Source organism: Lycium barbarum, chromosome 8 (assembly GCF_019175385.1).
Source record: "Lycium barbarum isolate Lr01 chromosome 8, ASM1917538v2, whole genome shotgun sequence".
In the NCBI taxonomy this organism is placed as follows: domain Eukaryota; kingdom Viridiplantae; phylum Streptophyta; class Magnoliopsida; order Solanales; family Solanaceae; genus Lycium; species Lycium barbarum.
This window is the reverse complement of record NC_083344.1, coordinates 112652677-112670217: the sequence shown is the minus strand read 5'-3', so window position 1 is coordinate 112670217 and position 17541 is coordinate 112652677. Positions and strand designations below refer to the sequence as shown.

The 17541-nt window shown below is 37.2% G+C and overlaps 1 protein-coding gene across 2 annotated transcripts; it reads right to left on the bottom strand.

Annotated features, from left to right (window-relative positions):
- Positions 1-6715: 6715 nt before the first annotated feature.
- Positions 6716-15821, bottom strand: LOC132606753 (non-specific lipid-transfer protein 2-like). 2 transcript variants are annotated; one of them, XM_060320378.1, is made up of 3 exons: positions 15322-15820; positions 8636-8732; positions 6716-6959 (listed from the first exon to the last, which is right to left on the bottom strand). In XM_060320378.1, exons 1-3 carry the CDS (start codon positions 15654-15656, stop codon positions 6945-6947), a joined length of 447 nt encoding a protein of 148 aa, XP_060176361.1. In that variant the 5' UTR covers positions 15657-15820; the 3' UTR covers positions 6716-6944. The 2 variants fall into 2 exon arrangements, with proteins under 2 accessions (XP_060176361.1, XP_060176359.1); XM_060320376.1 differs by lacking the exon at positions 6716-6959 and adding an exon at positions 7320-7636 and having other exon boundaries at positions 15322-15821.
- Between the last annotated feature and the right edge of the window lie 1720 nt (positions 15822-17541).

The window sequence follows — 17541 nt, the reverse complement described above, 5'->3', positions numbered from 1 at the left end:
TAGTCATTGCGATTTCTCTAAATATGTGTTAACAAAAAGTATAATATCAAATCGAATTACCATTTCCTTTTTTTGGTTTCGCATTAAACTGATAAAATGTTCCCTGAAAATGAAATTTACTAAGATATTACTCAAAATAATTATATCGATTGATTTTTGCACTTGGAAAACTTGATCATATATTGCTCTATTCTCCTCTTGATGTTATATCTCGAAAAATTTCGCGTCATTTGCGTCGTAAATAAACTAACGTAAGCTCAGAGAGGTGATGGAACCCTTATAAGGTTAAGGAATACTCTTAGCAAGTGCTAAGAAAGTGTCTAAAGGTTTCAGGATCAAGCAAATCGAAGAAATTAAGTTTGTCTAAAATTTGGAAAAATTTGGCAGAATTTTGGACAGGAAATTTTGGTCCAAATTGAGAGAGGTATATCTCCTAGAATATGAGGAGTTATGGAATGAATAACCTATGTAAATTGAAGTTCAGAGAGTCTTCTTTCCAATGCAACTGACAGATCGCAAATCCGAGACGTATAGTGGAAGATACGGCCTGTACAAAATTGTACGATTCCTCTATGCAATTCAATGGCTCGTCGAATAACGATGGTACGGTCGATGCTGCCGTCAAATTGAGGCGGTCGAGACTTGTTTCTTGATTATAAATAAGAGGGGCACGACCTTAAGTTCATATTTTTCACCAAAACAGATCCTTCTTGACCCTTCAAGCCCTCTTAAACACTCCAAATCATTCCATGCCATCACAAGAGAAGATCAAGGTTCAACTCCGCAACTAGTTTATAAAAGGTGATTGCTTTTGCTTATACTTAGAGTTGTGATGAAATTGGTCTTGAAACAAGTTGTGTGAATTGAAGTTCTTCAAGTTATAAGGTATGTTCTTTATCTTGACTTTGATGCTAAGTTGTTTTTGGAAGATTTTAATGGTTTAAAATGAAGAAAAAAAAACATAGTATAAAGGTCGTAGTTTGATATGTTGATGTTGTTGGCTTATGGATTGATTTTCGAAGGAAGTTTTGGACAGATTTGTATATGTTTGTCATGTAGTATCTTGATTATGTTATTGTTGATGTTGTTATTGATGTTTGGGAGCTGTTTTGGAATTGGTTCGGAGTAGATAATGTAGGGAAAATACTGTCCGAATTCCGTTAACTTATTAACTAGCTAAGTTTGAGTGTGTAAGTGTTCCTATGGCCTGATTGTTGTATGAATCATCTTGGATGTAGATTTGCAAGTTTGGAAGGATAAGCGTTAAGTAGTTAAGGAGACGACAAGGTATGTTAAGCCTGTCCCTTTCTTTCTTAAGGCATGATTCCATGGTTTCGAGCTTACACAAAGGATGTCCATAAGGATTTTTCTCTTAGAATTATCATAAGCATATGTTCTTGATGTTCTTATAATATTATTGATCCTTATCTCATGATTATTAGTTATTGATCTTATTATTGATGTTGATCTCATCTTATGATTATTGTTCCTTCAAAGTGAGATATGTCCATAATGATAGTTCCATAATGATAATCAGAGGTTTACCGACCTTACGTCACTCCGGTAGAGTCATAGCTTTTCTTTGGGCTCTCATGCATGCTTTATATATATATATATATATATATATATATATATATATGTGTGTGTGTGTGTGTGTGTGTGTGTATTTTCTCACATCGAGTCGCGCTATAGTTGGCCGGGCAGGCACGTAGATGTGCACACCACTGCAGTGGGCATGTTATGATGTTATCCCGGACGCAGGATGATGATGATATGATGATATCACCGAGCCTATATGGTCGGGTATATATATATATATATATATATATATATATATATATATATATATCTGTGTGTGTGTGTGTGTGTGTGTGTTTTAAATGCTAAGCATGCATGACATCCGCCTTAAGAGGCATTCAGAGGTACAAGTTGATCTCTCTAATCTTATGCTATCTCCATATTTTCTTTATGTTGTTATTTATGCCTTACATACTCAGTACATTATTCGTACTAATGTTCTTTTGTTTGTGGACGCTGCGTTCATGCCCGTAGGTAGACAGGGAGACGGTTCAGACTCATAGGCTGACTTCTCAGCGGTTGTACAGGAGCAATCCACTTGTTCCGGAGTTGCAGTTCGGTTGGTAGGTCCTTTTGTGTACAGATGGTTACGGTGGGGTCTTGTCCTGTCCTTATTATGTTATGCACTCCAGTAGAGGCTCGTAGACAGATATGCACAGCCAGATGTTCTAAGACCATCTCGGTCTATGTTTTATTGTCATCGTTTTGATAGCCTTGCCAGCATGTGCACTTGGATCAGCTTGATGTTGTATGTATATTATCTTTGGGCTTGTGTCCCATACAGTTTATGATATTTATGAGTTAGCATGATGGCCCACTCAAGTATGAATATGAGATGAATGTACGTGTTGTGGTGCTCGATAGGTTAGCTTCGGGTGCCTGTCATGACCCTCTTGTTGGGTCGTGACAGTTGAAATCTAGGACTTCTTTTTCTTAGAACAATAGACTTCATCAAAATAGTGAAATAGTAATCAGGTATAAAATCATATTCTATTTGTTGAAAAAAACTTGCATCCTCATCCCTCTTCATGTCCACCCAAACCGAATCTTTTATTTGAATAGTGAGGTTTATTTTAATTTTGACCTTAGTGAAATTAGATCTGGATTTGTTAGTAGTAGCTTTATCAATAGTTAGAAGAGCACATACGAGAGAAGTGATCCGAAGCAGGGCATCCCGGTTCCATTTAAGATCGGATTAATGAAGTAATCCATATCTGAGCAAGTGGTGTCTCCTCCTTTGGGATGAAGTCCTTGATCTAACGAAACAAACACATAGGAAATCTCAAGATCGTGATGTTGTCTCTGAAATTGAAGTTCTTAAAACCCCTCTTTTTAAAATCTATGAATATATGTTTGGATTGTAGTTAGAGGCGGATTCAGGATTTGAAAGTTCTGGATTCCACACTGTTTTGAACAGTAGCTCGCGGTATTTTGTATAAATGGTGGCAATAATTAAATAGAAATAAGTAACATTTATCATCAATTTTTTAAGGGAAAAGGGTCAAATATACCCCCCCCCCCCCCCCCCGCTCTACTTTATTTTACTGGTTAAATATACTTTCGTTAGTGAAAGTTAACAAAAATACCCCTGCCGTCTTCAAACTTCACACCTATGCCCCTATTTGGATGGAAATCCCCAAATCCTCTCACATCACCCAATTTCACAAAAATTACCCTTTTTTTTTTGTTGATCCGCCACGCCCGACCTGCTTATCATCATCATCAAGCTCTAGCTTCATCTTCTTCAATACTTATCATCATAATACTTATCACTGCTAGAGCTTGATGATGATGATGATAGGCGGGTCGGGCGGGGCGGATTAACAAAAAAAATGGGTAATTTTTTTTGAAATTGAGTAATTTGAGAGGATTTGGGGATTTCCATCCAAATAGGGGCATAAGTGTGAAGTTTGAAGACGGCAGAGATATTTTTGTTAACTTTGACTGACGAAGGGTATATTTAATTAATAAAATAAAGGTGAGGGGTATATTTGACCCTTTTCCCATTTTTTAAACAAGGAAGATCCTTGGATCGTTGGTCTATTTGTGGCTCAATTTTTGTAAACAAGGAAGATCCTTGGATCGTTGGTCCATTTGTGGCTTAAGTTCAAAGAGATCGAGGATTCTATTCTTCTTAACCACAATTTTTTAACAATAAAAGCTCACTCGAATGTTTTGTCAAAATATTCTAAGTTGGACCATTGACCACTATAAGCAAAGATTAATCTTCTAATATAATCAACAAGTCAGGAAGCGTTGTTTGACTGTTGGTGTGAGTCTGACTAGAATACTAATGTCCTAGATGAAGCACGCTACAATAGTGTTACAAAAAGCACCTGGAATGGATTCAAACTCGCATCCAGGGAAGTAAAACCTGACTCCTCACCACTGGCACCACACGTTACATTGTTGCTCCGGGTGGCACCACAAATATTTATGCTATTTCTCATACATATATACACATATATACATAGTTTCAACCGAGACGTCGGGGTGCCGTGATACTCCCACCCTACTACATAGATCTATCCACTACGTACTAGAATAAAGATTTTTTCCACCGACAATCAATTGGAAATTGTGCTATAAAACATGATTTCCCGCGGCATTCCCATCGAACCAATTCATTCGGAAAGTGCATGGTGAAAACAGGTTCTTATTGAAATGTTGGGGAGCTTCCTAATTTTTTAGTGTGAAAATACTATTATTTAGATTTTTTTCCCACCGACATTCAGTGAGAATAGCCACTGAATATTCAGTGGAAAATTCAGTAGGAAAATAGTGTTTTTTAGTAGTGGCCCCTGATTGTAGTGTCCGATCTTTACTGGCCTCTTTATCGGAAATCTTGGAGCAAATCCCTGCAAATATATATCCTCAATCATATGTTTTCCATGCGAAAATTTTCCAATCAATCACCAGAATGTGCACACTTTGGAGAGTTCTCGTCTTCCTATGGCGAAACGAACATCGTCGGCTGCCCTTTGTGTAGCTCTTGAGGTCGAAAATTGAACCTAATGGCTGGCTGATTTTTGTTAGGAACAGCTAGAGAAGAAGCACCCTTTGATAATTCAGTGTTGGAGGGATGGTTGTCGTGCTCGCCACTCACGTCGATATGGCCGATGGTCATCAAAGCATTCATGGGAGCGAAGTAATTCATTTGGAAAAAAGAGGCATGTGGGGCACATTCTTTTTTGGGAAAAAAACATATTTGGCCGTCCGCTTCTTTCTTTTCCCACTACCATAGCCGTAAAATACCATTTACTCAAAGTAGCCATACATATTCTAACTTAATATATACACACAGAGATGAACAAAAACACATTAAATAAACACCAACAAACTAACAGATATGAAGAGGCAACTCAAAACCAATTATTGGCCCCATAACTCAACATTCATAACCAAATTATCCTATTTAAGCGTGAAATCTATCCTTCCGAAAACAATTTCTATCTAAAATTCAAAAGAATTGGACTAAAAACTGCAAAATATGGATTTAACTCTTAACATGAATAAGCGTTTTTTATGACACCAAACACACCTTCACTTGTATATACACAGTAGACACACTTAGGTGACCCCTCTCTTTCTTCACCCAATTATACACCGAGTATATACTTAATGTATAATCATAGGATAATATGTATATAATTAATTTATACGCCGATAATACATATATTATTCAATGAATATGTATTAGATATACACCAACGAGATCATCGGAGCTATCGTCGGTAAATTCTTCTGGTCATTATATACTCATTATACTACTAAGGCGATACATATACGCCGATTATACCTATAAATTGTACAATGATTACACATTAAATATACATTGGCCAGATCATCAGAGGTTTCATTGGTAACTTCATCCGATCATTTTATACTCATTATACTCGGGCAATACACATACATAGATAATACGACCTCCCTCCTAATCCAGTCCACCATAGCCACTACCTTCAACTCTTCACTATTCAATTTTACATGCATCTTCAACCATACCAGATTTTAGAAAGAAAATAATCAGTTTTTTTCATGAGAATTTAGGAAAATTGTATTAAAATCGAACTTTTTAAGAAAATGAGGAGTAGGGAAAGATAGAGATGGGGATATACACGAGATAGAAAAAAGAATAACGGCTGCTATGGTATCTTTTTGGTGAACATAGAAAATATGGCTATTAAGTGTATACGGTATTTTGAGCTTGGCTGGTATGAGGAATAAAGAAGGAATAGGGTTATTTTAAGTTTATTGCTAATATGGGCAGCTATTCTAGTTAATTATTCCTTCTTTTTTCATAACGCTCATTTAGTAAATTGTTGTTTTTAATTTAATCAATTTCGTTAGCGAGAACCGTCGCTAGCTTGTGTTCTGCTTTATGTATCGCTGTTTTGATGTCTAAGAATATCTCAAAAGAGAATGTGACATGATCATGTATTTCTTATCCTTACGTAAATGAAGGGGGCAGATGAATAGAGAAAAGGAAATCTAGAAGAGACTATTGTTTGAAAATGTGTTTTCGGAGCAAGTTTTGGGCGAGGCGTGTCAAAATCATCATGTTACTTTATGTTGGACGTAACGGGTTGCTTTGCTTAGAGCCTGTTTGGATGGGCTTATGCCTATAAGCTGAAAACAACTTATAAGCTAAAAAAAATAAGTTGGGGTAGAAAACAGCTTATAAGCTAAAAAAAAATAAGTTGGGGTAGTCTAACTTATTTTTTTTGGCTTATAAGCTGTTTTCAGCTTATAAGCTGCTTTAAATAAGCTAAGTCAAATGGGCCCAATTATTTTTTTGAGCTTATTTTAAGCACAAAATGACTTTAAGCTGGCCAGTCAAACACTCAAAAAAGCTGAAAACAGCTTATAAGCAACTTATAAGCCAATCCAAACGGGCTCTTAGTCTTCTTTTAACTAATGAAATAGTTCTACATACAAACTTTCACTTATTTTATAATTTTCTTAAATTTCTACAGTTGTACCATTTTTAATATCTATTCATATACTATTAATTTATAAAATATTAAAGATTAATATTCATAGGGCTCATGCTCAGCGCCTCGGGACTTACTCCCACCTTGAATTATCAAGTAAAACACCTCGTGCACCTTTTAAAACATCGGAAGAGACACTGAACTAAATAAGATAGAACATGCATTATCAAGATTGGATTGCAAACTAATCGCCAATGTCTTATTACAAGACTCGACTGTGACTCGAAAAGACAATCAAAAAAAGAAAGAGAGAGAGAGAGGAGAGAACGGACACTACCAATTATTAAGCAGGAGCAAACTTGACCCATTTTATTCTTCTCCACATGATTGCGCTACTACCAAATTATGTTGTGAAAAAACAGATCTTTTCCGTCAGATTACTGGACCCTGCATCGCCACATCAAATTAACTAGCCGACATATATGTGTGTGCGTATGTATATGTACAGTAATCTTCTCACTAAGCGACCAATTCAAATTTCATTTATCCAGAAAAATATATAGCGATCATTTACATTTGAAGTTTCTAAGTTATTACTGTTGGTGTAACTCCATTTTTTGACAATGCGGTTATCAATCCATTTGTAACATTTTTTGACAATGCGGGTATCTATCACGCCCCGAACCATGGCCTGGGCGAAACACGGCACTCGGTGCCTTGCTGCATGTGACCGAGCGAACCACATGGCTTGCTGAATCATCATGAGGCATAACATGAGCGGAATATAACGTGAATGCATGATGAGCCTTTATAAAACGTAGTAAGTCATAATACTTAATAAAAATACTTGTTTAAACATGAGTGCAAAAATAACATAAATGAGCCAAAATGGCTATACGACTTCGAATGTCTGACATAACATAACTGACTTGTCTAGTCTATGAAACCTCTATCATGAGTCTGACTGGAAAACATACTTACTGGGACAAGGCCCCCAGCATACCTTAGATGCATAACTAATTATAAAACAAAAGTTGACTAAACCCCGAATGAGATGGGGCTCACCAATAAGCTGATACGAATGCTGTCCTACTCAGCAAATGTGTCGCCCTGTATATCAGTACCTGCATCGTGAAATGCAGGCCCCCGGGCAATAAAAAGGGGACGTCAGCACATTGAATGTACTGGTATGTAAAGCAACTGAAAGAAATAACATGGGACATGGAATAATATGATAAGGACTGAAACTGAAAACCTGAACATGAACATGAGCATGGGTACATATATATATATATATATATATATATATATATATATGATATAAGTAAAACATGATAAGTAGGGAGATCATTTCATAAACCGACATGTGATATCACCACGTGGGTACGTGGAGTCTGGTCCTCGCAGCGACTAGCAGAGCCCTCATACCTTGCCAGGGTATAATATGGTATCGTGCCTGATGGATCCATTCAGTGTAAAATTAAGGTATCGTCCTATCTGGGCGGAGCGATCCTTGTCCTATGGTGGCTACATAGTTTCAGGCTATCTGAGTCTTCTCGGTAATTCGTGCAACTCCCAAAAACATGAACATAATATAATTGGCTAAGAAGCCCATGGTTTTCATGAATTAACTTATACTTGTCTTGTAATCATGATTTCACGAAATAACTTGTAAACATGGTTTCATGAATTAACTTGTAAACATGGTTTCATGAAATAACTTGTAACTATGGTTTCATGAAATAACTTGTATTTAGTATGTATGTATCTTGTACCATAGCATGAAAGTAATTATATAATATAGTTGCACGAAAACTTGTAGACATGTAGGATATTCATGAAATAATCATTCTTAGTTAAAAACATGCATGCAAGAACCCATGGAGTACAAGATATGGGTTTTCATGGATTACGGACTGATTCTCAATAATCATATGGACTTATTAAGAACACAATGATAGAATAATAGCAATTCATACATAATATAATCGTGGACACGGACCTAGGGTTATCATGAGCATGGTATAGAAACCCTAGTTTTAGTAGAGAATCATAATATTATGGATTATGAGGCGTGGGGAAGAACAATGATGTTCCCACAAGTAGATAGTAACTCTACATACCTTAGTCGCTCCAAAACTTGAATTAAAGACTTGAGCTTTGAAGAAGATTTCCAAAATCTTGAATTCTTGAACCTTGAGATGGGTTTTGTTGAAAACCCTAGTTTTAGAATGATAATTTCTTGTTTAGATTACAAGGATAGGTATTAGAATTGAGTTGGAATAATTAGAGTAGGCTTACCTTGGTGTTCTTGATGATGGAAGAGGGTAGGAAGTCGTTCTAGGGCTTGAAGGAATGAAAAATAATTATTTGAACTGATATGGACGAATATATACTGTTCTGGAAAAATTAATTTTTCGGCCCAGTTAAATACTGGCCGTATTTCAAAATACGGGCCGTATTTTGAAATACTGGCCGTATTTTGAAATACGGACAGCACTGTCTCGCTTCAGTAAAATGGTCATAACTCTTTGCACAGATGTCCGTTTGACCCCCATAATATACTGTTGGAAAGGTATTTCAAAGATCTACAACTTTCATGAAGGATGTTTTCCCAAATTCCAAATACGTTTTGAAATACGGGCCGTATTTTGAAATACGGTCCGTATTTAACCATTTGACATCAAATTGTCAAATTTCAGAATGCTCAGAAATCCTTGGTTTCAGTTTACGATTTGATTTACGGCCCGTATAGTGAAATACGATCACTGTTCATGGGCGTAAACTCCCATCCTACAACGGAACAGGGAAATTCCAATTCCCACATTCTTCATCTGATTTATAAGTCTAGGATCATGGTTGAAGCTTAGGTTAGAGGTACGGTGTCACGACCCAACTAGGGGGCCGTGACGGGTACCCGGGGCTAACCACCGAGCACCGCTCATTCTATGACTTATCCTGCTAATTTAATACTCCTTTGATCAATTTATATTCAAATCATAAAGAAATCATCTTCTGTTTAAAATATATATACTTTTGTAAACATAAGCCTTTAGGCTATCAAAATAATATGCACATATATGTATATAAATTTCTACATAATGGCAACCTTGGGATACCACACAACCCACACTGCGTATCTACGAGCCTCTACTGGAGTACTAGACATATACATATATACACAAAATCATAGCTCAACTAGCACCTCCAAAATAGTGGAGTGCTCCCGTAAATCTGCTGATAGCTCCTATAGGTCGGCGCCGTCTCTCTGTCTACCTGTGGGCATGAACACAGCGTCCAAAGAAAACGGACGTCAGTACGAAAATTGTACTGAGTATGTAAGGCATAACAATGAAAAGACGTCAATGAGATAAAGGAAACATCAATAAGGAGCAACTGTATATGACTGTCACGTATAGAAGAAATAGCACATGCTGACTTACTTCATATCATATATTGCTGCGGAACGTGCAGCCCGATCCATATATCATCATATATAAATATATTGCCGCGGAACGAACGACCCGATCCATATGTCATCATACATTAATATATTGCCGTGGAACGTACGGCCCGATCCATATATAGTATAGTATGTTAGTGCCGAGGAACGTACGGCCCGATCCATCACCTATATATCCCGCGTCCGGGATGAAATCATGATATGCCAGCTGTACAGGTGGCTATGCGTCTATAGCGCCTCACCTTTCCCCACTTCCCCTGAGAACATTTTCATATCATATATATATATATACATACGTAATATTCATAACATGCAGGAGAACCCAAGGAAAAGCTATAACTCCATCGGAGTGACGTAAGGTCGAACACCTCCGGGTATATTATGGATTAATCATGATCGTCATGTCTCACCTTGAAGGGACAATCATCATAAGGCGAGACTGTCAACGAAGACTAATATAAAAAGAACAGAGAGTAGGGTCATAATCTTGTAAGAAGTCATTCTATATACTTTTGGAAATATTAAAGGAAATATAATAGTCATCCATGAATAAAATTGAGAAGTCAAGAAATAGCTCCATATTCTTACATCGCCATTGAAATCATAACTTGGAACCTTTAAACATGAAATCGTTTCATCGTAGTCATCATAGGAAAATATTCTCATCTTTGGCATCATTGTAATCATGATAAAAACAATATGTCCATTATTGCCCTCATAAGAGCTTACAAACTCGTAAACCTTCGTTTTGGAACGATGTAGGCATTTGGAAAATATTTACGGGTTATCAAGGAAGGAATCATGCTTTGGAATCATAAATTTCTAACTTTTGAAATTAAGGAAGTCATGGAAGCATTTATGAATTCACAACTTAGGAATCATGCCTTTGAAAGAAAGGGACAAGCCTTAACATACCTTTGTCGTTAACTATGCTATCGTTTGCTTGATTTCCCTTGACGTAACGTCTCTACCTTCAAGAGATAATTCACACCATCGTGTTAGTCAATCGACGAGAAAAACGCGCTACTATTTCTAGGGAAAATTGGGCAGCGTTTCCTTTGTTTCTACTACTTTTCCCATGTCATATTTCAACTCCCAACACTCACAATATCACAATCCACAATCGTCATTTATGTACATTTAGTAAAATCCACCATTTTCTTCCAATTAACTCACATTTATGGTTTATGGCCCATCATCATAATTTCGCATAATTCACACCCATGTCTTGGTCTACACGTCATTTATAACGTATTCCTAATTACAACGTTCCAACATTTATGATTCAATTCCATTATCATTCAATTACGTCACTATTCACTCAATAATGACCCACTTTCTATGTTCTTCTACATTTCAAGTATCTAAGCCCTCTAATACCTCAAACAACATGAAATGGTCATAAAACTTACCTTGGATGATGGTTGAACAAGCCTTGAGTGGAGTTTTCCCTTCTAGCACCAAAACCCTACTTTCTCTCTTTGGATTTCCTTGAGGAAGATGAACTTTACTTGGGTTTCATACACTTTGATTCATGGATTTGATGTTGTTAATCTTGGTTTCCTTTGATTTTTCTTGTGGATGAAATGTTGAGAGGGTTCTAGAGGATTTTCGGACCAAAAATGGTGAAAAAATGGGTTAAAAACGAAGTTGGGTCTATATATAATGGTCCAGAAGATTCTGGACTGGCACCACATGCGACACCATGTGCGAGTCGCATGTCGAACATGCGAGTCGCATGTTGTGTCGCAGGTCTTGCCAGTCGATCGGTTCTCACTGGCACAACATGCGACACCAAGTGCGAGTCGCATGTCGAACATGCGAGTCGCATGTCGAACATGCGACACCAAGTGCGAATCGCATGTCATGCCAGAACGTGATGAACTGTCTGTCGTAAAATGGCCATAACTTTTGATACCGATATTCTGTGAGGGCCCACGACCTATGGTTAGAAAGCTCTTTCAATTATCTACAACTTTAATCCTGTGGTATTTTTCCCAAATTCCGACTTAAAAATGGAGTTTTGGCCCCTCCAAACCATATCCTCCGAAAGTGTTTCCTTAACTCGCCCTTTTTGGATGGCTTATGCCCATATTTGGCTTATGGGTCCTTCTTGAAACTTACTTGGCACTTCATTACCAACGTAAGGGGAATTATAATTCTTCTCCAATAATTCATTAAGACACCATTAATTCGATACTCGTAACTGTCCTTCGCTAGTCAATTCACTGTACACGAACGAAAATTTTCTGAGGTGTAACATACGGGGTGTTACAATATCTCCCCCTTGGGATCATTCGTCCTCGAATGATGGGTCATGGTTAAGAATATGGCTGGATATGGCTTGAATACATGAACATGAAAGAAACATGATGTAAAACATAAGAGCTTGACATGGTTACGTAGGAACATAGTCATGGATCATGAGAACTGAATACGTGATTACATGGAAACATGTACATGGGGAACATGAAACTGAGTAGCACCTACATGAACTAGAATCATGAAACCATTGTCCTCGATTCATAATAATGATTAAGAGTTACTACTAACTCTAGAATTTATGAAAATTATGGCAGGACTTCCTTCGTAATTCGGACTCTCATGACATTTCTCAAATGCCTGACAGCTAACTAAAGTATCAACATAAACCTCACAGGGTATCTTAATACGTATGATGCAGCATAATCTTACTTACTGAATCTTTAATGTGGCTAACATGAATACTGAGCTGGCCTGAACACATGATTATTGGCTGAATGATTACATGATTACTATACATGGGGTTTGGGAGAGAATTTATAGGCATGAATGACATGAGTATTGGAAAAGAGGCACGAACATGACATGATTACCTAGACGTGAGGAGCGTGACATGGGAAATAAATACATGAAGACTGGCTAGCATGTAAACATGAGTGCTAAACTTTTATAAGATACAAACACGTGTAAACATGGACATCAACATGAGATCTGGATGTCGAAAACATGATTGTTTCAACATAAGGGTTGAATACTAAGCGCAAGTAGGATCTGAACACTTAGAGACTTGATCATAGATGTTCATGTGTTACCACGATAGACATACGAGATAAGAGTACGACTTAGGCTCTGAATGTAATTGCAACTCCGTGCGAATGAAATAGAGTTGAGTCATATACTAGGAATATGATTCTAACATAGGTATTCATAAAGCTCTAGCATAGGCATGGCATGATACATCAAATCTGAGTAGAATACTTTTGAGATAAGTACCATAGAATACCTGAAGGGATCTCACTATGAACTTGAAACATTCCTTACTTTGAACGTTACCTTGTTCTCTCTGAAACATAGATATGAATATCTTGGCTTACCTTGCTTATTATTGTAAGCAGATCACTAAGGAGTGAGAGAAAGGGATCATTCATACGAATCAGAAACTTCATCTTCGAAGATAAACGTGGCATGGGTACATCAGATTGAAGAACATAACATGGAACTAATATGGCATAAGATATGAATACATGAATAGCATGACATGGGGCATGAGAGACACGACGTTTACATAAGTACTTCAAAGCTACATACCCTAACATTTGGACATTAGGTCATGGATATTGAAGTGTGAATAAGACATAAGTGTGACTTAAATGGAGTATAAGTTGTAGGCTTCACTCTTGAGTACTTAGAGACATAGGTATGGATAAGATATCACTTTTGGAACTTAGCTATACTTACAGAATGGGACATGGTTCAACATAGTTTACTCTTATTACTATAAGTCGACACCCTCATTATAAAAATAAGACTCATGAAGGAAAGGATCATAGGCATGAATGATTCGTTCGTCAAGTACCTAAGGCAGAAGTAGAAAGTCACCTTGAACTTAAACAGGGGATAGGTACTTCGGAAAAGAAAATGGCATCCTTTGTGCCAAGCTACGAGCTGCTTTAAAACAGTAGCCAGATGAACATAAGCATGAGTTACGTAGAATCGTGGGTAGGACATCTATCTTGTCTTACTCTTATCATTACCTACCTGTGAGGACCCACAGAAGGTGTTACCCATTCATACAACTGTGAACCCCCTGGGTATCTGACCCCATGAACATGATCTGGCATGACATGACATACTTGGGTATTGTAGCAAGATTACACAGACGATTCGATATACGCTGCAGCGGTTGGGATCGAACCCGTGACCTCAAGCCCTTTACATTCCCCGGAGGGAATCGCCTATCACCAATTGAGTTGCAGCTCAATTGGTAAGAGGCGCTCCCTCGTGGAGACAAAGGGCTTGAGGTTGCGGGTTCGATACCCGTAGCTCTGCAGAGTGAAGATGGCATAGTTGTGCGATCCGTCTGCGACCCAAGTCATACAATGTTGCAGTGTACATGCATGTCATGGAGGGCAACCTCACAGTCGTCTGGTCGCATCCATACTGTGGGATCCTCAAACACAAGACGCCTTTTTTGTGAGGACCCACAGAAGGTGTTACCCATTCATACAACTGTGAACCCCCTGGGTATCTGACCCCATGAACATGATCTGGCATGACATTACATACTTGGGTATTGTAGCAAGATTACACAGACGATTCGATATACGCTGCAGCGGTTGGGATCGAACCCGTGACCTCAAGCCCTTTACATTCCCCGGAGGGAATCGCCTATCACCAATTGCACAGATGTCCGTTTGACCCCCATAATATACCGTTGGAAAGGTATTTCAAAGATCTACAACTTTCATGAAGGAAGTTTTCCCAAATTCCAAATACATTTTGAAATACGGGCCGTATTTTGAAATACGATCCGTATTTAACCATTTGACATCAAATTGCCAAATTCCAGAATGCTCAGAAATCCTTGGTTTCAGTTTACGATTTGATTTACGGCCCGTATAGTGAAATACGATCACTGTTCATGGGCGTAAACTCCCATCCTACAACGGAACAGGGAAATTCCAATTCTCACATTCTTTATCTGATTTATAAGTCTAGGATCATGGTTGAAGCTTAGGTTAGAGGTACGGGGTGTTACAGTATCAATTCATTTGTAACACGTTAGATAACATAAACAGTATGTATGAGTAGTAATTATTTTTCATAAAGTATCCCATGAATTAATCTAGCAAGAGGGAAGGGGATTCAAATTGAATCCCTTTTGTCGAATAATTATACTATGCAAGAAGGATAAAAATAAAATTTTATGATTGCGTATGAACTGTTGAATTCTAGTGTTGGATAAAGGAGATTCAAAGGTTGCTTTAGATCACAAAATTGAATCATAATTGTGCCATCCTAGCTGGGCTTTTTTAAATTCCCTTCGCAAAATAATTATGTTAGGGAAGAAGGTGAAAAACGTACTTGGAGCAATCAACGGAGGGGCTGCCTTTGAAAGGAACATTGATGCCACAAATACCAGGGAGACCAGCTGCTTTGCCAAAATCAATACCCTCTATAGTATTAAGGGCCGTTTTCACGCAACTGCCGGCAATCTTACGGTCCTGTGGCGTTTTGAGAAGTTTCATCAGACTTTCAATTGTGCCACAACAGCCTTCTAGAGGGCCACGATTCTGCACATACGGGAGGCAACCAACCGCGCCAACATGAATCTCGTCGCACGTCACTGCCTCAGCATGAGGTGCAACCACCACCATGCACAGAACCATAAAGCATACTATCTTGCCAACCATTTTCATTCCTTAAAAAATTGAGTATATAAGATAGAGTGTAGTGTAAGGAGTGTTGGGTACAAAAAGTAGTGAGCCCTTAGGGGTTTTTATAGAGAGGAAATTAAAACAAAATTGATGGTCGACCAATGGAGGAGTGAGAGAATTTAGAATTGGTGTACTTGGGTTAAATAAGATCGGCTAAATATATAGATGGATAATCCCCTAAAGTTGTCCACAATTTTCACTTTTTAAATACATACCCCAAAAGTTGTCCACAATATTCACTTTCTTAAAATATAGATAGATCCCGAAAGTTGTCCATAGTTTTCACTTTGACACTTCAACAGAGGCAGTTGAACACATCAATCTCAACAAATGCGTACCTATTAGACACAAAAAGTTGACGAGTCAAACAAAAAGTGTTCTTCATTTCCGGCAAGTAAAATAGTTTAAAATAATACTAATTTTTTTCAGCTTTGACAATTAAATATATGGCTATAACTTAAATAAGAAAAGTAAAAGAAAAAGACTTTTTAACTGAAAAACAAATAAGAAAAAGAGATGGGAGAAGTTGTGTTTCCCATCCCCTATTATTTCTCATTTTCTTTCTCTTTAACCAAATTTCTGAAAGCACTCTCCCAATTCTTCTCTCTTTCATCTTCCTCTCCTAATTGATTCCTCAATTGCTTATCAAAACCCATGCTTTGCAGTAGCTTTTTCGATTCCTTTGTTCCTCTAAACCATCAATCCTTTTTTTGTGTGTTTCTTATCACTCAACCTTTCCTTACCACAATGTTCTGTATTTTTTGGTGTTTGAAATAATTAGTAGTAAACTTAGTGTTAGAAATTCCTTACCGTAGGTTCTGTTCAAATTGAAAAGATTTCTTAAACATCAGCTGGAAGAGTGTTATAAAATAACTTTTTTGAAATTTTTTTCTGGATTAATTAAATAGTTTTCTTGCCTTTTTTAACAAAAAATAATTGGTTTTCATCCTTCCGAGACTACGAGTATTTTTATAATTATCTAGACCCAAATGCCATTATCATCGTCTCATTTGTTAATATTTGCATGTGAGTTACATGCACCTTTTTTTCACTAATTGTCATTCCGTGTCTAATAAGTAAGCATTTGTTAAGATTGAAGTGTTCAACTGGAATAAGCCTCTGTCAAAATGTCAAAGTGAAAACTATGGACAATTTGAAAGTCTATCTATGACTTAAGCCAATAAAATTCAGTATTTCTTTATGGGACATTATTATGGTGGTGACGCTAGCTATAAAGTCACAAAGTTCTTATGTGCACAGGCGGAGCTAGCATGGTAGTCGGGGGTTCGGCCGAACCTAGTAACTTTGGTCTAAACCCTGTATTTGTCTTGAAAAATTCATTGAATATGTATAAATTATTAATTTAGAACCCAGTAACTTAAGCGAATTAGAATTCCGAACCCACAAGCTTCAAATCCTGACTCCGCCTCTGCTTATGTGTACGACATTTTATGAACCACGTATCTTAGGACATGGTAATAATCCAAACATAGTTTTCCTTTTTACGTACCGTGATGTGATAAATAGTGGTAAAATTGTTTTATACTCTCACTATCTTACATGAATAATTTATATATTATATATTAAATGAAGAAAAATCCAATTAAAAAACTCATTTTGTGTATCAGTTGGCCATCATATCACTTATTGTCAAAATGAAAAACTAATTCGGTCATTAATTATGTGTGCTTGTAATGGGTTCATCTTTTGCGATTTGTTATAATGATGGTGGTGTTTGCCTCAGTTTACTCGCATCTCGATCACTAGTTACATATGTAAAGTAATTCTGTCTAACAAACTTAGGAAGACCGAAGAAATCAGCTAGTATTTTTTATTTTATTTTTGCCTCTGTAATTTGAACCACTTT

Excerpts from the sequence above, each read along its gene's own strand:
- LOC132606753 (XM_060320376.1), bottom strand. The coding sequence starts at position 15,656 with ATGAAAATGGTTGGCAAGATAGTATGCTTTATGGTTCTGTGCATGGTG. Across the intron at positions 8,733-15,321 it reads CCCTCCGTTGATTGCTCCAA|GGTTTTCAACAAAACCCATC; the intron begins GTACGTTTTTCA and ends TTCTAAAACTAG. Across the intron at positions 7,637-8,635 it reads CAAGTTTTGGAGCGACTAAG|GTACTGATATACAGGGCGAC; the intron begins GTATGTAGAGTT and ends TTCACGATGCAG.